The 22,897-nt window shown below is 39.4% G+C and overlaps 1 protein-coding gene across 8 annotated transcripts in view; it reads left to right on the plus strand.

Moving 5' to 3' along the window:
* The window catches only part of Unc80 (unc-80 homolog, NALCN channel complex subunit), a 181,372-nt gene that overhangs the window by 105,211 nt on the left and 53,264 nt on the right, over positions 1-22,897 (plus strand). For 6 of the 8 annotated variants that reach the window (XM_052749736.1, XM_052749735.1, XM_052749731.1 and 3 more), the window contains 10 exons: positions 3,491-3,598; positions 5,144-5,282; positions 8,164-8,345; positions 8,877-9,008; positions 11,564-11,750; positions 12,351-12,482; positions 15,712-15,855; positions 20,027-20,127; positions 21,104-21,190; positions 22,243-22,426. In XM_052749736.1, the coding sequence (XP_052605696.1) occupies positions 3,491-3,598; positions 5,144-5,282; positions 8,164-8,345; positions 8,877-9,008; positions 11,564-11,750; positions 12,351-12,482; positions 15,712-15,855; positions 20,027-20,127; positions 21,104-21,190; positions 22,243-22,426 (1,396 nt within the window). The remainder of the gene's footprint in view (positions 1-3,490; positions 3,599-5,143; positions 5,283-8,163; positions 8,346-8,876; positions 9,009-11,563; positions 11,751-12,350; positions 12,483-15,711; positions 15,856-20,026; positions 20,128-21,103; positions 21,191-22,242; positions 22,427-22,897) is intronic. The other 2 variants (XM_052749732.1, XM_052749734.1) reach the window with 1 other exon arrangement.

The raw sequence follows: 22,897 nt of genomic DNA on the forward strand, positions 1-22,897 counted from the left end.
ATACACACAATTAATAAATATTATTCTCCTTCCCTAGCCTTTCATCTAAATTTTAATGGGATTTTACTTACGTTTTCCTGTTTGCCTTTTATTCGACCCTCTACCCGTTTATCTCTTCAGTAGAGTTGTAAAGAACCTCTGGACCACGCTGAGCCCATATTTTGTTCAGAATATAATAATGGACTAAAGAGGACTGAGGATGTGGCTTACTCATACAGAGTACTTGCCCTGGCATGCATAAGTCCTTGAGTTTGATCTGTAGTACCTCATAAACTGTATGTGGTAGTGGTGAACTCATGTAATCTCAGCACTCAGGAGATGGAAGTAGGAGGATTAGAAATTCAGAATATTCCTTGGCTGCATAGTGAGTCTGAGGCCAGCCTGGCATACATCAGACTGCCTCAATAGTAACATTAATAGGCCAGAGAAACAAAGCCCTTGCCTTCAAATGTCATGGCAGTAGTCAGCCTTCTCCAGTATCCTGAGAAATCTTGTGGCCCTGTGGCTGCCTCTCTCAACCTCAGCTGCTGTGGTAGAAGCATGCCAGTAGTGGATTAGGCCCTTGTTAGATGAATTTTCCTGAGGAAACAACAAAATACTTATTCACTCCATACAGAGAAGGAGCAAGCAAACCAAAGAAAGGATTGCATCCAAGTCTAGCCTAGTGAACCAATGAGTTATATACCTACAGCTAGCTACACCACCAGGAACTCTGCCGAGCACCAGAATTCCCTTTCCTGTAATTTCAGGGTGCCTAATGAAAGTCTTAAGCCAGCCTCATGAGTGTCTACCCTCTCCCCAGGTGGGAATGTTAACATGTCAATCTCATGAGCATCTCTTGCATATGATCACAGTTGCTCTGTTATACAATAGCTGTGTTCATGCCCATCCCAGAACAAAAAGCTAAATTACAGTTCTCCATTGGTGATGAATTCTGTCCTTTGTCTTGGCTTATTCATCTTAGATTTCTCTACAGATTCTTGCTTGATTCTAACCATTCATCTAGTCCAGTGAGATCTCAAACTCTTCAAAAACCACTACTAGATGTCATGGGAAATAGCCCTTGGTTCCATTTAATGCCTAGGTTCCTTCGACTTGAGTTTCATTTAAAAAAAAAAAAAAAAGTTCTCAAGGTAGTTTGGACTGAGTCAAGAGTCATACCATAAAGGTGCTCAGGACTCTCACACAGTGTACCAAGTCCCTCTCACTCATGTTCCCATCTCTGATGTCTACTGCCTGACTCTAATCAAGTCAGCCAAACACAGTGACCTAATGTGAAAACCATCTAACTCCCTCCCCTTCCACTGAAACCCACACCCTAGGTATCATGGAGCCAGCAGACACACCATGCTTCCTCAGCACACTTGCCAACGTGTGCTTGTCCCAGAGGGGGCTAGCAGACAGAATAAAACACAAATCTGTGTGTTCTAGCACATTGGGCTTAATGTAAGTGCTCAGCTTTTCTTTCCTTGAACTGCATGCCATTGTGTCCTATAAATTAATCAAGAAGAATTGTTTGTAAGTAACCATGAAAAGGATGCAATGTCTAGTCAGAGAACAAAGGGATACACTTGTAAAAGTCTAAAAATCATTACTCCCCAGAAAATACGGAGCTTAAAAATCAGTGAAATGGTTGTTTAAAAGTGTGTGCACCATACCGAAAGCTATCACAGCTTTGCTAAGACGCATCAAGGGAGAAAGACTAAATGGAATGAAGGAATTGCTGTTATTAAATTGGGAATTTTGGGGTTTTCTGTTTTCTTCATAGTTTCTGTCTTTTCCAGAAACTCTGAAATGCATGTGTATTACTTTTGAGTAGAAAGATACAGCACATTGTAGATAGAGTTTTCCTGCCTGGCCCACAGTTAGGACAATCTCTGTCACCCGCCAGTCCCACAGCAGCTCAGACCCAACCAAGTAAACACAAAGATTTATATTGCTTACAAACTGTATGGCCGTGGCAGGCTTCTAGCTATCTAGCTCTTACAGCTTAAATTAATCCATTTTTATAAATCTATACCTTGCCATGTGGCTCGTGGCTTACCGGCATCTTCACATGCTGCTTGTCCTGGCGGCAGCTGGCAGTGACTCCTTCTGCCTTCCTGTTCTTTCTTTTCTCCTCTCTGTTAGTCCGCCTATACTTCCTGCCTAGCCACTGGCCAATCAGTGTTTTATTTATTGACCAATCAGAGCCATTTGACATACAGACCATCCCACAGCAGCACATAGGCAGGGATTTTAAATGCCACAGATGTTTTCAGAAGGATGTAAGACATACCTCTACATCTCTATGGAAGCTATAGTGATATATGATTTTAAAGGTTTTCATTATATATATTTTTTTCATACACATATGTATATTTTTTATACAGTATGTTTCCCAGTTGTTTTATGTTTCCAAGCATGTATTTCCATGATTTTTATTCTTTTTCTTTAAAAAACACAGGTAGAGCTCTGATATCATCTTTTCTATGTAAGTTCATTTTAAAAGATAGTCCCAGACCAGCCCTATTAACAGATTCATTGTCTTGGATTTTTTTGTCAGAGTTTCAAGAGACTTTCTTGGGGCATGTGTGTGCTTGTAGATTTACTTTTTCTTTCAAAATATCTCCATCTATCACACTGTGAAGTTCTGCCAAAAATGCTTAAGTTTAGTTTTTCTCTTGGCATAGAGGGAGAACATGTTTCATTGGCCTGGCCCTGGCAAAATAAATGAGCTTTATTCTGTGAGGACCTGTGCATCCTGGAATGAAAAAAAAAAAAAGCAGGAAGGAATCAGAAGTCAGGATTAATAAACAAGGAAGGACCAGTTCTTCTCCAAACTGCTCTGACCCTGGCAGGCTTTGGCACCTTGGGAATCAGAGGCATGCGCTGTTTCGTCTATGTTCCTGTAGATGATATAGCCTGTTCTGGAGCCATGTTGAAGGCACAGTTTGAAAAGAAGAGTTGTTGTTTCCTTTTTTTTCTCCAAGAAGCCACATTGTCTGTTCAGTTTGTGTTGAGATGATGGGAGGTATCAACTTTTTATTCCTCAGCATCCATGTTTGCCCTTTTGCATCTTAACACTTGAAATACTTCCTTTTTTCCTTGACCACATACCTCAATGCACACCTTAGAATAGAGTGTTTATTTATCTGGATTAATCTTTATTTAAAATGCTTTTTTTAAACCACTTGACAGAACATAATCAAACCTGAAATGAAAATTAGGAAACCTTTATCTTTCCCAAATTTTGCAAATAACTAGTTTTGCAGGTTGGCCAAATCATGCCACACGTGTATCCTTGTTTCTTCAAAGGTAAAAGAGAAGCTTCATAGGAATCATATCGAATACCCCTTTTCTCAACAAAACCAATGCTTTTCAGGAAGTTTGGGTCTGTGCAAAAAAATTTATGCCATCAATTAAAAGGTATACTGTGGAGAAATTGGGAGACAGAAAGCACTATGAGTTTTGTAAAAGCATCTTCAATAGACACCTCACCTTCTCTTAGTGCTCAGATAAGTCATGCCTGAGGACGCCTTCCCTGAAGAAGAGAGTTTCAGATGTCAACTTGGAAGGGAAAAAGGACTCCGGAATGCTGAAGTACATCAGACTTCAGGTATTTGCACGTGGGTCAGAAACATGCATGGGGCATTAAGAGCTCCCTTATAACCTGCCAATGAGTGTTTGGGACACAAAATGGAAGCTGGCACTGTGTTGGTATGAATGCCCTCTTAACTGGTGAGCAAGGTACCACCAAGTATGGGAGAAAAATCCATCTTGCTAAGACAGCCAGTTGTGACAGAACGAGGCCTAGAAGTTTGGGTGGGCACCTCTCACACTCTGCTGTCTCCAATGGAGCTAATCTCCCACTAGTATGTAACGGCTATCCACAGGCTTCTAAATGAGACCATCTACATTCATATACCCAGTCTGCTTCTCTGTCTCTGAGACTTAGGCAAGGAATTTCATTTCCCTCACTCTTTGTTGTCTCATCTATGAAAAAGGTATTGTAGGAATAGACTTGTCTCAAAGAATTATTGCATGGATTAAAAAAATAATACATTGGCCTACTTATCCAGTTTTTGACACACTATTCTCTTGTTCTTATGAGCCAAGCTTGAAATCATCCCTTTTCCTTATGGGGAGAAAGGGCTTTTCATGTTTTTTCTAGAATGTTTAAAATTTTGACATTTATAATCTGCATATATATATGGCCTAAATTATGAGTAATAATTGATTAAGTAGGACTTTGTGGGTGGACATGGGGCAATAGCCACAATGTATAATTATGTTGTTTCAAAGGGAAATGTCATCCAAGTTCTTGCTGCCTTCAGAAATTAAATTTATAAATGGACTCCTTTATGAGTTACAGATCCCATGTGGTTTTCAGTGGAACTCTTTTAGCATGGAGAAAAAAAAAGAAAGAAAGCTTTAAAAATCTACTAGAACTTTGAAGGCAAATCCATGATTGTTGCTTTCTTTCTTTCCTGTAGAGGTTCCCATACTCCGTGGTTAATTTTTTGAGTAATTGTAAAACATTTTTGTGTGTGTGTGATGAAAATATTACGAGATCAATATTTCTTTCTCACTTGCCTCAACTAATAAAGTATAAGATTTACATACCACATCACCTAAATCCTCTCCTGTTTTAGGAAATAGCTTAAGATCACCCAAGAGAACCAGAGAAGGGAGGTAGTTCTTAAGTTTCAAGAAGTAATTGTTGTCTTAAAAGATTTTGGTATGGGAACTAGCAATTCAAGGTTGGGTCCTTATGCTTATTCAGTAGATTTTTTTTTTTTAATTTCACAATTAACTCAATTTCACACATCAGCCACGAATTCCCCCACCTCCCTCCTCCCACCCCCAGCCCTCCCCCCGTCCACTCCCATTCCCCCCTCCTCCTAGGCAAGGTCTCCCCTGGGGAGTCAGCCCAGCCTGGTAGACTCAGCTGAGGCAGATCCAGTCTCCTCCTCCCTACACCAAGCTGAGCAAAATGGTGGTGCTTCTTAGACTTTTCATATTTCATGTTATCATTGCTTGCATCATGAATTATGGGTTAGATACTTTTATTCTTACGTATTTTAGTGTAAGTGTTGCTTAATAAAAGCATTGAATGATTAAAAGAAAAGATTTTGAAACATGGTTTGCACCCCTCTCCCAGGTGATGAGCTTGTCACCTGCTCCCTTGTCTCTGCTAATCAAAGCAGCTCCAATCCTGACAGAGGAAATGTATGGAGATATCCAGCCCGCTGCCTGGGAACTGCTTCTCAGCATGGATGAGCACATGGCAGGTGCAGCAGGTAAAGAAACACTACCTGAGATCTGGCTCCTGCGGCCATTAGTGACCACAGTATTGGAACAGAAAAAGAGGCATCTTCAATTCCATGTAAGGATGATGGAAGTTTCTAGACCTATAAAGAATGTTGTACTTCTAAGGGAAGCAGACCCATGTTTTCAGGGCTTTCTTCAAATCATGTTTATACCGTTTGCAATAATACAAGATCATCAGATCTCTCTCAGGGTATTAGTGTTCTTTGACTATGATGGAATACTTTGGAGCTGGAAATGAACTTCACATGATAGAATGCTTGACAGTTATACACAGGAATTGGGTCCTCAGTGCCACATAAAGCCAGGCAAGGTAGCACATGCTTGTACCACCTCCACTCAGGGGGAAAGGCAGGAGGAACAGAAGCTCAGCATCATCCTTGGCTACCTAGTGAGTTCAAGGTCAGCCAGGGATACATGAGACGCTGGATCAGAAACAAGGAAATCACATACACACACACACACACACACACACACAGAGAGAGAGAGAGAGAGAGAGAGAGAGAGAGAGAGAGAGAGAGAGAGAGAGAGTTAACCCAGAGGAAATAGTGTGGGCAAAATGACACAGATGTAAAAATAGATCCTGTTTGTTTAGAAATCTTGAGGAGATGAGTTTGACAACTCGGGCAGTTTCAAAGAAGAGCTACTTGCTTATAGCATTGGATGGCAGAGTGGGACTCAGGGTACTACAGACCGTTTTATCACGGGTGTAGACTTGTTTTAAGATTTATTATTTTTATGTGCATTGGTGTACCAGACCCCTTGGAACTGGAGTTACATATCGTTGTGAGCTGCCATGTAGGTGCTGGGAATTGAACCTGGGTCCCCTGGAAGAGCAGCCAGTGCTCTTAACCACTGAGCCACCTCTCCAACCCCAGGTGTAGACTTTCTAAAGTTACTGTAGACAATTGCTCATGGCCTTTGAGCCAACAAGTTATATAACTGTTGTTTAACTTAATATGATATTAGTTTGGCTTTTGAAGTCCTGACTTTCGTGGTGATGTATGCCTACAGTTCCATCAAAAACTTTCAAGGATTAAGGATGCAGCTCACTGGTGGAGCACTTACTTAGTGTGTACAAGGTTCTAGATTCATCTCTAGCCTGAAATTAAAGTAGTGATTGGTTTTAAGTGAACAGTAAGTGGTGACATTTAGAGTTAGTCGTAAGACACTGGTGTGCATCATGATGCCTGTGGCAGCTGAAGCAATGGGTGCCTGGTGTCTCTTGAGGGAAGGGGTCTATAGAATGAAAGAGTACAGAGATGGCCTTGAAGCACTGGCCTTCTTTACCTTCAGAGTTCTAGAGAAATAAATTCAGCAGAAAAAAGACCCCCCAAAAAAGTGATGAGAGCTTTCAACTTCCAAAGCCATGAAAGCAAAGGAGACCAATTCTTCTCAGAGATTTTTATGGAGGTGCTAAGATTTTATGGAGGAAGGAATTGCTGTTACACACACACACACACACACACACACACACACACACACACACACACACACAATTTGGTCTGCTGGCAGCTTATGACTGTTATGAGAAAACTATTTTGGTAAGAAGACTAAAGTAGAACTCTTCAATATGTAAAATATAAACATGGTGTTTAAAAATTGAAGCAGGGTGGAACACATTTAAAAACTGAAAAGTGGATATTGACATAGATAGTAGGCTAAAATGGTTTAGGATTACAGGTGTGTGCCCTATTGCCTGGCACAAGTACCTCATTGGATAGATGGACAAACTCAAGTCAGAGTTGAAGGAGCTTGTGGAAGTTTGTCCCACGGAGAACCAGAGAGCCATAAAAATCCAACCCAGACCTTTAGACAGCACACTATAAATGGTTGTGCTTTAGATCACTTTGCTAGAGAAAATTAAAATGCACTTCAGAACTTCAGTGCACTTCTCATTACACAAGGCTCTTTCCAGGCTGGAAGGATGGCTCAGGCAGCCGTGAGAGGCTCAGACTCACAGCAGAAGCACAAAGCGCTTTCCTGAGCATCCTTTTCCTTTTCCTGGAATAGTAAACTTGGAGTCGGATATTATCAAGCACTCATCGTCGTTCTTCCTGGCCATTTTCAAGGGAAGAAATGGAAGCTCCGAGGTTAAGAGTCTTGTCCAAGATCGTGTAGCAAAGAAGTGTCAGAGCTAGGACCCAACCTCAATTCTGTTGGCACAACAGAGCATGATTTGGGGCTCTAGGGAGAGAAAATATGTCCTTATGCCTGCCACTGGCCCCTCTATCTGTGCTATGGGGGTGTTCCTCTTCACTCACATGCCCTATAACTACCACCACACCCATATTTCTCTTATTAATATTTAGCTTCTGCCAAAATTTAAGATTTTAAGTCTTCTGATTCATGGAATCACATTTTGCATCTCCATCTCTGAGAAGGGCCAATGTCCTGATTAGAGTCTACATCATGGACTTTGCTTTTCATAGAGCTGACAGAGCTGAAGTTGTTTTAAAGACTGTATCCTTGTGTCATCCTTGGATCACTACTGAAGAGTCTAGCCATTTCCTAAAAGGCACATTTCACTGCATAACTTTTTTTCATTGTTTTCTCTGGCTCTGCCTTTTCACCATGAGCCAAAAGAAGCTTTGCTTAGAATGAGTATTCTGCTGAAATGTCATGCTGTCCCTGCTTTGGCACCAGCTAGTAGATGTCCTGGTCAAACAAAGTTTGCTGTTTAGCTTCTAGTGGCTGGAACATTGTTAGCTTTGGCCCCTGCTGGTGGCTAAGCCTCTTCACCTCAGGAGTGGTTGTGAGGAGATAGGAGCAGTTCCCATATCCCCTCAACCCTAGAAATAAGGCAACATCTTAAGATGTGCAGCTGGTGAATTACCTGTTGGCTGTCTCTAGCTGCCATGTTCCTGCTGTGTGCGGTGAAGGTCCCTGAAGCTGTGTCAGACATGCTGATGTCCGAGTTCCACCATGCAGAAACTGTACAGAGGCTGAATGCTGTCCTCAAGTTCCACACGCTCTGGAGGTTTCGCTATCAGGTCTGGCCAAGGATGGAGGAGGGAGCACAGCAGATTTTTAAGGTGAGGGGTGCTCTGTACGTGGAAATTAGATCAGCACAACCAACCCAGGGCTTCTTTAAATCCATGAAACACAGACTTGCAATGTACAGCCAAAGAATTGGTAAATTTAACCCATATATAAATAAATTCTATTTGATTAAACAAATTGGAATATACAAGAATGCAGAACAAGAAAATCAAGTCAGTAGCAGCCTTGGGGGTAAGCACCTAAGTGTGGCTTGTAACCGTCCAGGCATTTTGCTTGCTACACACATACAGATGTTTAGGGCAGAATAGAGTGATCAGCACAACTTGTGATCATTTTCTTAAAACATTCATTTTACTAATGAATAAACTGAGACCCCAAGAGGATCATCCTGTGTCCTGTAACAGAAAAGTCTTAGAAGACAGCCCTTTCCTCTGGTGTTTCTTATACCTCTAAGGAGCTGCTCAGACCCTTGACACCTACTAAGGCTGTGTTTACTTCTACCTCGGACTCTTTCCAGCTTCTATTCCATCCTCCTCACCTCACTCTTCTGTGTCAACTAACAGATCCCGCCTCCCAGCATAAACTTCACCCTGCCCTCACCAGTACTTGGAATGCCATCTGTCCCAATGTTTGACCCTCCGTGGGTCCCTCAGTGCAGCGGGAGTGTCCAGGACCCCATTAATGAAGACCAGTCCGTGAGTACCGGGCCCTTTCTTTCCCATGTCTCCACCTTGCATGGGATGCATGAAACCATTTGACCATCCCCGTCATGAGAATGCAGTGACAGAGAAAGCCCCAGTGGACCGCAGTATCGGGGATAGTAGAAACTAGCTTCTATCAAGCTGTTTGGTTTTATTGTCAAGGAATCAAACAGGCATTTATTTACTGGCAAACGAAACATTTTTCCTGCTGTTTGTTGTTATATTAATTTAACTGCAATGTGTGAGCTGCCTGGCGGTTGAAGACATGGATCCAGCAAGAGTAAGAAGTAAAGTGTCAGCAGCTTCTGCTTCTTGTTTATTTCTAATTTTGTTATCACCACCATCATCATTGCCACCATCACTCAAAACTTTAGGAGTTACAGTCTTCCTATGTATTGCTGCCACGTGTAACAGATACAGCTAGGTTTGTTTACAGAAAAAAAAACCCACGAATTTGTGCCTTTTGTAATAGATGAGCCTTCGAAATACATGTTTATCGTCTATTGAATAGCATACCTCTACATTAACAACAATGCTTTTTAAAAACTCAAAAAATGAAGCAAAAACAGAAAGGGAGCACACCTCAGTACAGTCCCACCATTATGTCCATGAACAAACTCCCATGGAATTTCCATAATTTGGTGTGTATATGTTAAATATATCTCACATATCTCCTAAAAGGCCTTCAGAAGGATTGCACCATTACCTTTTATACTTTATACAAAAATATGTTTTCTGTTGTCAATGCAAAACTCATCTCTTGCTGTAAGGATAATAAGAGATAACTCATTCTGAACCAAATATCAGTGGCATGGTTTAGGGATGTAGATTTATGCTACTCTGAATGATGCCTTGGAAAAAGTTTCATGAACACCTATAGTCTCAGAATAGAAGAAAATCATTAATCAACACATTTACTAAATACATGTATGGGGAGACAGGAAACTTACAGAAGAAAGATGAGGAGTTCTTGCTTCAGGTGCTACCCTGTAACACTTTAGCTTGGAGGTTGATGGGGCCTTGTGGTTAATGAATTTAAGACATCCCAAAGGTTGCTTGTTAAAAGGGCTGTTAGGTCAGTTGCAGAAGTTTGTAGTTAGTGGCTATTAAGGGGACTAAATATAGCCCAAGATAATTTTGGCTTTCAGTCTGCAACATTGCTACTTTCCACAAACCAGAAATTCTAGCCAGTCAATCTACAAAATTTTGAACACCAATATAATTTTTTGCAGTGTGTGTGGGGTTGGGGTGGGGACTGCAGCTCATACTACTTCTTTGAATGGTAAAAAGAAATTATTGGTGTTTTAATTCACACATCTTTGAAAACATTAGTTGAATATATTTCCGATTCCTATAGTATGCCTTATAACAGACCGGCTTAGCTACCTGGCTCTGAAAATTAACCATGTGATTCATTGCTGTACTATTCATCTGTCGTACTATTCATCATGGTAAACTGTTAGCCTTGTGTTAATATCCTACCTAATGGAGCTTCTGTAATGAAGCCAAAATCTCCAGAACCATCAGTGACTACAGGGCAACAGAGAGGTGCGGATTTGCTGGTCCTTCAAATTGTCAGAGAAAGACTCTCGTGGCCACTGCTTTGCTCGGATCCCTGCCTGTCCCTACAGCTCTCAGCATCTATCTCAGCATATACATCATGACTAAGGAAGGCATGAATGGTGTAGCCACTGCATGGGATGAATCTTCTGTTCTTTGTCTCTATCTTTCACCTGTGGAACAGTAGATTGGTTTTAAAGTTTTTCACTTCATGTTTTACGTTCAACCTGGGTAAAACTTTATAGTGTCCTACTTTCCATTCAGTGACATTCTCCTGCAAAGTATTTCCAGTGTGCTGCTGTACTTACTGATGAATGTTATTTATGTTGTGCTAAACACTTGAGTGATAAAATGAAGTAAACCATGTAACTAACTAGCTTATTTGAGAGGCATGTCGCATTCTTCCTCCTTCGCATGTTCTGTCTTTCCATTTTACTGACCTTATATGATAAACATACTTCATTTAAAGCCAGTTTAATAAAAGTTGTTCTTCATGTTTAAGTCGTGAATTGATATCAACTGAACATGTGAAATAGAATTGTCTCCAGAAATTACAAACATTCTTGAGAAATAACAATGATGAGTGGTGGGGGGAGTCACCAACTGTAGAAATTTAGTGTGTGTGTGTGTGTGTGTGTGTGTGTGTGTGTGTGTGTGTGTGTAGGTAGGTAGATAGATCGATCGATAGATGATAGATAGATAGATAGACTTGAGTAAGATAGACAGATAGGTAGATGATTGATAGATAGACAGACAGACAGATAGATAGATAGATAGAATGGTAAATAGATAGACAGATTTAGATAGATAGATAGATAGATAGATAGATAGATAGATAGATAGATAGATAGATAGATTTGAATTAACTCGTGAATGGCCTATCATTTCATAAGGGCAAACTCCCACCTTTGAGTGATTTGTTGGATCACTCTTTGTGCCTGTGACCCTGTAAGAAATGAGACCATGCACTTGCTTTTGTGTCTCCACAGAAATCCTTCTCTGCCCGGGCTGTGTCCCGCTCTCATCAGAGGGCAGAGCACATCTTAAAGAACTTGCAGCAGGAAGAAGAGAAGAAACGCCTCGGTCGTGAGGCGAGCCTCATTACCGCCATCCCCATCACCCAAGAGGCTTGCTATGAGCCCACCTGCACCCCCAACTCTGAGCCTGAGGAAGAAGGTGCTTTCACACCTTTTTTTAATGGGGATTTTATGCGGGAGGGGCATGCCACAGGGAAAACACCTGCTTTCAGGTTAAACAGAGATGACACCATGTGAAATGCCTGCCCCTGTCTCTCCCTCACAAGGAGAGGGTAAAAAATGCTGTTTCTAAAGTTAGAGTTGTCCTGTCCCTGGAGAGTGGTAGTAACCTTGAGCAAATCAGTCTGATAGCAGGACAAGCATTGGTTGTGATCCAGGGAGGCTGAATCCACCACGCTCAAGACAGCAAATGCACTGAGTCTTCCTTACTAAAAATGAGTTCATCCATTAACCACTTTTAACCTTCCCAAGTATAGATAACTTTCTGGTGGTTATCAAAAAAAATGATTAGTGAACCATTCTAAATTCATTAATTCTCTGTTCGTTTTTTTGTGGGAAATTTTGTGAGGCATTTTCTGTTCTGTAGAAGTGCTATGTTTTGTTTTCTAAGTATGCGGTAAAGTTACTTAAGCATTCTGGTCTGAGGGTGGCCGTACTTGATGTAAGTACAACTTTACTTGTACTGATGATAAATTTGGGTTAGAAAACCAAAATTCACATTCCCCGTTCTGCTTGCCAGTAGAAGAAGTCGCCAATCTGACATCCCGACGGCTGTCTGTGAGTCCATCCTGCACCTCCAGCACATCCCACAGAAACTACTCCTTCCGCAGAGGGTCAGTCTGGTCCGTACGTTCAGCAGTCAGTGCTGAAGGTGTGTCCTCTGACCAACATGTTGTTCTTCATGACTACTTTGTTCTAAAATATATTATAATATCAGAAGTGCTTTATGGCTTAAAGTTTATATTTAGTTATGTGAGCAATTTTTGAGTTCAAAGTTTTTGTAATATTAGCTTTATTCTTTGCTCAGATGCGTCTAGTTGTTCCATTTATAAATTACTAATTATGCTCTTCCTTAAATTTTCTTGGCACTATTTTCAAAAGACACTTGGTTGTGAGTGAAGGTGTCTATCTCATGATTCTATTATACTGATCTGTTTTGGTCTCTATCTTGATCCCAACCCCAGGCAGTCTTGGTTATAGCTTTCTAGTTAAGTTTTTAAATTGCAAAGTGAAAGAGGACTTTCACTTTCCTCTTTCACTTTGTTTTTCATTTCTAAGATTATTTTAGCTATTCTTGAACTCTTGGCATTCCTGTGTGAATTTTAAGATGGGTTCATCAGGCAGATGTATCTTAATCAATGGACCCATGAACATGGGTTATCTGTCCATTCATACTATTATAATGGGTGTGACTTTTGGTCTACAAAGCTTACACTTCTTTTGTTGAATTTATTCCTATTTTTTTTGTTGTTGTTGCAAGTTTATAGGATCTTGTTCTTCAAATTTCACTTACAAGGCTTTTTATTACTAATGTGTCACTTGCAAACAGAAATTATTCACGTTTTTTCCTAATGTAGTTTCCTTGTATTTCTTGTTATTGACTACTTAGCCCTGCTAAGTTTCGAGGATAATGTTACTACAAACAGTGACAATATATATTTTTGTCTTGCTAGCAGTCCTAAAGAGGAAGCGTTTAGTCTTTCACCTTCAATTACGATATGAACTATGAATTTTTAGTAAATAATCTTTGTAATGTGAAGGAAATTCCTTTTGATTCGCAGGGCTTTCATATTTTAATCATGAAAATGATCTTATGTTTGTCAAATGGTTTCTATGCACCAATTAAAATTCTCCTGTGCTGCCGGGCGGTGGTGGCGCACGCCTTTAATCCCAGCACTCGGGAGGCAGAGGCAGGCGGATCTCTGTGAGTTCGAGGCCAGCCTGGACTACCAAGTGAGTTCCAGGAAAGGCGCAAAGCTACACAGAGAAACCCTGTCTCGAAAAACCAAAAAAAAAAAAAAAAAAAAAAAAAATTCTCCTGTGCTTTTTTTTTTCTTCATTTAATTGACATGGTATGTTGCATTCCTTTTTTCATAGGTTGTACTATGCTTACTTTCCATTCCAAAGATACACAGTCTTATTCATAGTATGCAGTCTTTCTTTTACATGGTTCTAGATACCATTTGACAAGACTTTGCTAAGGGTTTTCACCCATGTGTTCATGAGGGATATTGGTCTCCAGTTTCATTTCTTGTGCTGTCATCAAATAGTTTCAGTATCAGAGAATATACACAACCGAGTAGATACACAGGTATAAATTGCCTTCTAAACACTGTTCCTGCTGAATTCCAAAAGTAGAGATATATGGTTTTCCTTTTCATAAAAATCAAAGTCCTTTTAATTTCCTCTATGAGTTGTGATTTGATTGACTGGTGTTTTAGAGTCAAGGTAATTACTACATATTTGATTTTCTTGTGAATTCTGTCTAGCTGCTTTCTTATGAAAAATTATATAGTCTCCATTGATTATTGTCACATTATTTTTCTCCTTTTACTTCTGCCTTTATTTACTTTATATTTTTAGAGTTCGACAATTACATGCATATATGCATATGATTAATCTTCCTGATAAGTTGAGTCTTTATCAAAAAAATCTATCCTTGCCTGTAGTAAGAGCTTTTCTCTTAAAATATACATCATCTAGCATGAAGTTCACCATTCCAACTCTCTTTTTATTTCTGTTCACATGCTTATGTTTGTATGTTTGAAGCAATATTATGATTCTTATACATAGATTGATTTTTAGCCAAGTTTATATGTTCATTTTTTTTTACCCATTCCACTAATTCTGCCTTTTGTTTGGAGAATTTAGTCCATTTTCACTTCCTGCAATTGATGAATAAACTAAGATTTATGTCTTCCATATTAGAGGACAAAATACGTCACATGAAACACAGTTTTGCAACATTTATTTTAGGTTACAATCACCTTCATTTATATGGCACTTATATGAAAATACAGCATATTCATAATAACTACCTCAAAACCATTGCCTAATAAGTACCATAACATCTAAGCATCCCCAGGACAGTTTCCATTGATTGTATTTGTTCCTGAATATGAACAGAAATTTCTTGTTTCTTTGAGTGCCTTATACACTTTTTATTGAAAGTCAATAAAGTCAAAAAAGAAAAAAAAGCTGAGTGGTGGTGGTGCACACCTTTAATCCCAGCACTTGAGAGGTAGAGGCAGGTGGATCTCTGTGAGTTAGAGGCCAACCTGGTCTACAGAGTGAGTTCCAGGACAGCCAGAGCTACACAGAGAAACCCTGTTTTGAAAAAAAAAAAAAAAAGAGTGAACACAGTTTGTAATGTGACAGATGTCTGTCATCCATCTATCCACCCACCCATCTTTGTTAGCATCCCATACTTCTAATGAGAAGTAGAATTGAGAACAATAAGCTTTTGTCTTCCAGCCCTTCATAGGACCTCTAAAATCTCATCAGTCACAGAAGATAGGAGACTCAAAGACTCAACATTCTCTATATTCTATAAAAAAAAATGTTTATTTTGTATTAATAATAAGTGGCTTTATTTTTGTATCAATCTGCTGGTAAATAACTTTGCTACCTTTCTTGATGTCTACTACCTCCACTGCCTTTTTCTTTATTCTAAGTGAAGTAATTATCGATTTTAATATTTATTGGACTTACCAGATGAGGGTATCAATATGACTGGGTTACACTATGCCTGCCGTAAATTCACATGCTTTCTGCTACCCAATGTTTGTGCTTATAATCTCTCACACATGTTTGTGACATCTATGAAAAAAATGCCTTAGTCTTCACTTAGAATTTTACTTTCTCTGATTGCATATTATGAACTAACTTCCTCTCTTAATATATCTGTGCTTCTCTTCCTCTGCAGTACAAGATAATGACAGTGCTTGGGAAGTGGGTTAGTTCTGTTGTTTTATAGGGGGAGGCACTCTCCATAAAGCCACATTTTTTTTTTAACTTTTTAGCAGTATTATAGATTGTATTGTCAAACAGGATTTGAACTGGAAATCATGGTTGCATTGGGATTTTGTCTCTCCCCCCAGATGAGGAACGCACCACTGAACATACACCAAACCACCACGTGCCTCAGCCTCCACAAGCAGTATTCCCAGCATGCATCTGCGCCGCGGTCCTTCCCATTGTTCATTTAATGGAGGATGGAGAGGTGCGAGAAGATGGAGTGGCAGGTATCATTGGGCCAGCCAAATGGTTCCGTTCTTACCCCACTCATTTGAAGGGAAACAGACATTTTTCTCTTGAACATACAATCTACCTACCACATGCTAGATTGCTCTATGTATATTATATTTACAGATGTATATAATTATAGATGTTTAACATAGCATGCTAATGTTGCCACTTCTCTGCCTCCTTCTCTTGGTATTTTTATTACCTTTACCAAGAAATTTCTTTAAAATAGTTTGCTAGGTCCATGAAAAAATTTTATGACCAGAAAGTATATTTGGTCAGTACATATTTTATCAAGATGTCAAACAGTGATTTTTTTTCCCACCTCAGAAATCTTAGCTATTAATTCAGTCACACCAAAACCTTCATTCCTACTTGATTATTTTTCCAGATATAAAGAGAAGTCTGAAAGAAGAAACAGTAAAATAGGGATACAGTGGCTATATTTATAATGGGCAAAACGTTAATTTTTTTGCCTATTTTTTTTTCTTTTACATTCTTTGCTAAGGATTGAACCCAGGGTCCTGCACATAATAACCAAGAGCTCTCACACTGAAATGTACCCTCAATCCTCTTCTTCCTTTAAAAAGAATTAAGACGTAGTCTCATTAAGTTGCCCAGGCTTGCTTTAAACTCACTTATAGCTGAGGCAAGCCTTGAACTTGAAATTCTCCTGTCTCAGCACCCGCTGCCCAAATAGCTGTAATTTCAAGCCTATGCCACCAGACTCAGCTTAGGTTACTATTCTTCCAATTTTATATATATATATATATATATACTGCAAGAGAGAGCACAAGATCTATATTATTAATATTAAAACTCAATAATAATTTTTAACACCCCACCTCCAATGAGCAAAAGATGTGAACAGTCTCTAGGCCAACAACACCCATGAATAACACAGTTACATAAACAATACTATCTCACATTTTGTTTACAAAACTGCAAAACTTATTTCAAATTTAACTGTCCAAAGTTAGTGAAGAAACAAGGAAGATATCATGCTAGCACCTCACAGGAGAGGCATAAATTTGGGACAAGCATTGGAATGTTGTTTCACAATATGCATAAAAAGGCAGAAAAGTCCTTTAGCATAGACTTGGTTTTTTTTCATATAAAAATTTGTAGAGGACATTGTACATTATATATCATATATGATAATGAATCTTTGAAAATAATGTGAATGCCTAAGCACAGGGTATCAATTAATCTTGTTGCCTCTGTATAATAGCATTCTCAATGCTTTGGAAGTCAGAGTCAAGAAAATTAATTTAAAGAGTGTTCTGTGTAATGCAAAGTAGAGTTTGAAATAACATTTTCTATATGCTGCTTTGAAATATGTGTATGTATGATTTTCATGAATATGAAAAGCAGATTCCAGTTAGTAGCCTTCTGTATTGATGAACTTAACAGTTTTTATTTTTCTCTCCAATTTTTTTCTGTATTTCAACATTTTAAACATCATATTGCTTTATTAAAGCAGTAAGATTTTTTTTAGATCTTATACAGATATTTTAGTAAGCAGTTTTAACCTAGGAACCCCATCTCTGGATTGTGTATAGAGCTCAGTGGTAGAACCTTTGCTTTGCATGTGTGAACCCTTGGGTTCAGTCTCCAGCATCATACGCACACACACTCACACACACATTTTAATTATTTAGAAAGATACTTGAAAATTAAAGCTTATACTGACATGTTTCTTATTCATAGCATTTATTTGTATAGCTCTTGATCTTAATTTGATGTTAATTTATGAAGCAAAAACTTAATATAATTTATTCAAAATATAGGCTAAATGATAAATTCATACTACAGTCTAAGTTTTTAGTTTGGAAACCAGCAGAACTGAGGGCCACTGTTCAAACTAAAGTTCATGTGTTGTTGACCAACCCTCCTCTGCTTCCTTTCCCAGTACACACCCAGGGAACCTTATCCTGACCTTGTGTTACAATGAAGTAGCACTGTCCCCATAGGATTATGTATTTATTCCTAGAACAGAATTACTGCCAACTCAACTGCTTTATCTTGCCGAAATGGATACTGTTTAAAGTATCTGGATGATAAAAATTCCTCCCTAGTTCATTTGTATTTTAAGCCAAACCATATTTTAAAACCTAAATAATTGCTTTTGGAATTTATGCTGGGATTAAAGAGATGGCTCAACAGTTAAGAGCATTTGGTTTGATTCCCAGCACTGACATGGTGGCTCACAACCATCTGTAACTAGTTCCAAGGGATCCAACATCCTCTTCTGACTTAACCTCTGCAGGCACCAGGCACACATGTAGTGGGCATATATACACTTAGGCAAAACCCTCATATATATATATATATATATATATATATATATATATATATATATATATGATCTGAAAATTGTTTAAATAAAATAGAAATTAAATTTTAAAGCTGAATTTATACAAAATGCTGATCTGACTTTAATTTAACAAAGACTTACATTGCCAACATTAGGTTGGTCTCCAGGGCTAGGACTACCACATATAATTGCAAAGGTAATGCTTGCCAAGCAATGCCAATACCTAAAGACCAACTCCCTCTTGCTTTCCTTTCCTTACACAAGCAAATATTCAGTGAAAACAAAACCAACAGCTTTCCACTTTTCAATATAGAAAGTGTTCAGAGGACCTTTTTTTTTCATATCATGACCACATGAGCTTTATTGCATTTTACTCTTTAAAAAATAATAGTTTAATTATTTGAATATTTCACACATGTGCATATTTTTACTTTTTTTTTTTTTTTGGTTTTTCGAGACAAGGTTTCTCTGTGTAGCTTTGCGCCTTTCCTGGAACTCACTCTGTAGACCAGGCTGGCCTCGAACTCACAGAGATCTGCCTGCCTCTGCCTCCCGAGTGCTGGGATTAAAGGCGTGTGCCACCACCGCCTGGCACAATTTTACTCTTATGCATCCTTCTTTCTACCTCCCTCCAACTCACTCTGGGACCCACAAACCCTTCTCCTTCCCAGGTTGATGTTTTCTTTCTTTTTATTTTATCTTATTTTTTATGTGTATGGTTTCTGCCTGTATATACATCTGTGCACCACATTCATGCCTGGTGCCTGCAGAGACCAGAAGAGAGCATCAACTCTCTTAGAACTGGAGTCACAGATGGTTGTGAGCCACCTTGTGGGTACTGGGAATTGAACTCAGGTCCTCTTGAACAGCAGCAACCAGTCCTCTTAACCACTGAGCCATCCTCCGAGGAATGATGCTTTCTTTTTTATTGTTATCATTATTAATAGCCCCCTGCATCCAGTTATTGCTGACCCTGTGCAAATGATGTAGGACTATCCACTGAGGCAGAGGCAACTTGCTAATAGCCACAGGCCCAAAGAAGAGTAACTCTCCCTCCCTCAACAGCCATCAAATGCCAATAGCTCCTGAGCTAAAAGTTCAGACTCAGGCTCATCCTCCACCCATACTGGAGTTTTTTCTGCCTTAATCTCCTGCAGGCAACCACACCTGCTGAGTGGATTTTGCACCAGCCATGTCATGTCCAGAAGACAACATTTTGCAGTTGTTCTACCCCTCTGCTGGCTCTTTAACATCCTTTCTACCCACTCTTCCACAATGTTCCTTGATCCTTGGATAGAAGGGGGTCATACGGAAGACCCCTTGCACAGCTAAATACATGCAACCACTTATTCTCAGGACTTGGACCAATCATGAGTCTCTGTGTTAAGTAGTTCTCTGCAAAAAAAAAAAAAAAAAAAAAAAAAAAAAGAACGTCTCTGACCAAGGATAAGAGCAACACAAATCCGAAGACATTAACATAAACATAAATATTGAGAGGTTGAGAGGTAGTATGACAATATGACCGTTTAGTAGAACACCAGTAGGTTCCCTCTAGAGCCCTCGTCATGGGCTGTTGATCAAATTACAGTACCAGCTATGAAATCCATCCTGCGGAGCGGCCTCAAATCTGATCATACGAGGTTAGTTTCCCCTATAACCACCATGCCACTGTTGGGCCAATGGGTACAGCGTGCCTGGCAGGTCAGGAGTTAGATCCCTGGGACCCACACAATAGAAGAACATCAACTTCAGAAAACTCTTGAAAGCCGAAAGAAAGGACTCATTAATGCTTAGTAAATTGCTTGAAAACTTCTTCTAGTTGATGGACTGATGGCCACTTTTCTCTTCTGAAGTCAGTGCTGTAGCCCAGCAAGTCTTGTGGAACTGTCTAATTGAAGATCCATCAACAGTTCTTCGACATTTTCTGGAAAAATTGACCATCAGCAATAGACAAGTGAGTTGCTCTTCCTTGTCCGTAGCTACGAGTATGAGTTCTGCTGGAAGCAAGCGAAGGGCTTTACAGCGCTGCCATGTGATATTAGCATATTCTCATGTGTAGCCAATGGATGCCTTTTATGTAGTAATGAGCAATATTAGTTTTTGCTAATGCAGTTGAGATTCTTGCAAGATTATCAATATTTTAAACAAATATAAAATGAAGTTTGTTGTTTTTAGGGTTGAATTCATTTAAAGAATTCTAGTTATTTGGTAGCCTGGAATGCTAGTGGAATTATTTCAATATGTTAACGTTCTCCATTACCCAAAAAGATAATTTACCAGAACACCTGTAAGGTGTCAAAAAAAAGTAGTTTTCTAGACAATAAAAAAAATCTGATGATTAAAAATGATTTCTATTATAATATACTAGAATATATAATATACTATATCAGTGATTGTATTCATTGGGAGATTGAGTTTGGTTTCTGGGAAGCGAAATTAATTACAGGCATTTCAATTTATTTTCGCTTTGGCTTCATTTTATCTCATTGATTTGAGACCTAGGAAACCAAACTAGGAAAGTCAATTCACCTGGTGTTCATATTAGTTTCTCAGATTAGGCCCTCCCCACATTCCCTATACACCTGGCAGCCATAACAAATACAAAGAGCTAAGTTTGCAGCTCTTCCATGATTTACCAGTGACCTGTAAACACAGCGCAAGGTCATATTTTAAAATAAAATTTCCTGCTCCTTGGTGATATTTATATAGTATCCATAAAAGAAAAGTATTCCCGCTCATTTAAATAGTAAGAATCACATATAGTACCAGTCTCTATGGATTGGTTTCTCCTCTGCCATGTTAAAGTGGTGAGTATGATTGAAATTAACTAATGGGCAAAAGTTAGGAAAATTCCCCCTCTATTTTCAAGCAGTTAGTTTCTGACAACGTGGTTGCTGATTGAGGGCTTGACGCATCTGCTCTTCTTCCAGGATGAGCTAATGTACATGCTGCGCAAACTTCTCTTAAATATTGGAGACTTTCCAGCTCAGACATCACACATCCTGTTCAACTACTTGGTGAGTCTCAGCAGCTAATAGATGAGAAATGATTTCTGGTAGGAATGAGGAACATGGAGAAAGAAACATAGAGATCCCTCATCAATAAATTCCCAATAGTTATATAATTGAAGGAGGGTCAGCAGAAGTTTCCACTTTTAATATGAGGAAAGCCCTGCCTGGCACAATCTTTGGTGTGTGGTGGATCCTCAATAAATGTTATTTTCTTGATACTCTAAATTTGCTTTAGGCAACTTTCCAATGTTAGTTCATGTCATGGTTAGTTTTCCCACCGCACCCCCTTCTCCTGTTTTGCTGTTTAACTAACTAACTAACTAACTAACTAACTAACTAACTAACTAACACACACACTCTCTCTCTCACATACACACACACACACACACACACACACACACACACACACACACACACACACACACACTTGCTAGAAGGAAATCATAAATGTAGTTTTCCGTAGCGACTCTTACGTTTCATCATGCTTCGGCAGCTTCTCTCTGACCCCTCCCAGATTTATCTGTTGTTTCTTCACATTCTTCTCCTTAAAACACAAATGACTATGCATGCGGTTTGGAGAGTGGGGCATGCTACCTATTTTGAAATTGTCCCTCAATCCAGACAGACAGTAGGACAAGTAAATATCCTTGTGGACATTTTCTCTCTTTCCATTATGAGGGAAAAAGCTATACGCCCATACGCCTATGCGTCTACAGCAGTGTGACAGACTTAGCTCACACTAAAAATCTAGAAGTGCAGGCGATGTTTGTAATTTACTGTGTCTATGACTAATGTGGTCTCCCTTCTCAGTGTCCACTTGTTGGCCAGCCCAGGAAAAACTAAGAACCCAATCCACATGAAAGCCAGCTTTGCCAAGATTTTCTGTTCTCTTCGCCTGCCTAGTGCAAGTGTTAAGGAATGTAACCGAAGTGTTAAGGAAGCATTTGAGCAAAGACTAGAAATGCAGGGGTGATATCATTTTACAAAGAAAAGCCAAGGAAATGGGAACTGAAGTGTAGGAAGAATGTGGCTCTGTGGTTGTTGTTCTTTTGATTCAGGTGGGACTAATCATGTACTTTGTGAGGACTCCATGTGAGTGGGGGATGGATGCCATCTCTGCCACACTGACCTTCCTGTGGGAGGTGGTCGGCTATGTGGAGGGCCTCTTCTTCAAAGATCTCAAGCAGACAATGAAGAAGGAGCAATGTGAAGTGAAGCTGCTGGTCACTGCTTCCATGCCAGGTAATCCCTATGCATATTTATATATGTATATGTATGCTCCTTTGAAAGACTTGCGACTTTTTTATTCACAAGAAAAATAAGAGTTCTAACCCCTAGTATTGAATGCATTCAAGAATTTTTGTTTAGTATAGCCAGGAGAAATATAATAGCCCCTTCAAAAAGTCAGGAGTTGTGAGATGAAAAGGCAGATATCTGAACAGAGTGCCAGTGAATCAGCCTTGAAGAGTAGCCAAGGTTAAAGATTTATTTAAGTCTATCGCAGCGGGCCAGTTGGACTGAAAGCCATTGTGAGTGAATTTTTGACACTGCCATTTGAATAATATTGTTTGTACGGCAAGGACCCTGGGTCTTTGTAAACTCACTGAGAGGAGGCTTTCTGAAAAGTTGGAGAAGGGAAAAACCGGAAGAGGGAGAATTAGGAAAGAACACAGTGTGTGTTGTCAACTCTGGATGCCGTTCCTCTCCACTCAG

Source organism: Peromyscus californicus, unplaced genomic scaffold (genome assembly GCF_007827085.1).
Source record: "Peromyscus californicus insignis strain IS unplaced genomic scaffold, ASM782708v3 Scaffold_21__1_contigs__length_65335640, whole genome shotgun sequence".
NCBI classification, from domain to species: domain Eukaryota; kingdom Metazoa; phylum Chordata; class Mammalia; order Rodentia; family Cricetidae; genus Peromyscus; species Peromyscus californicus.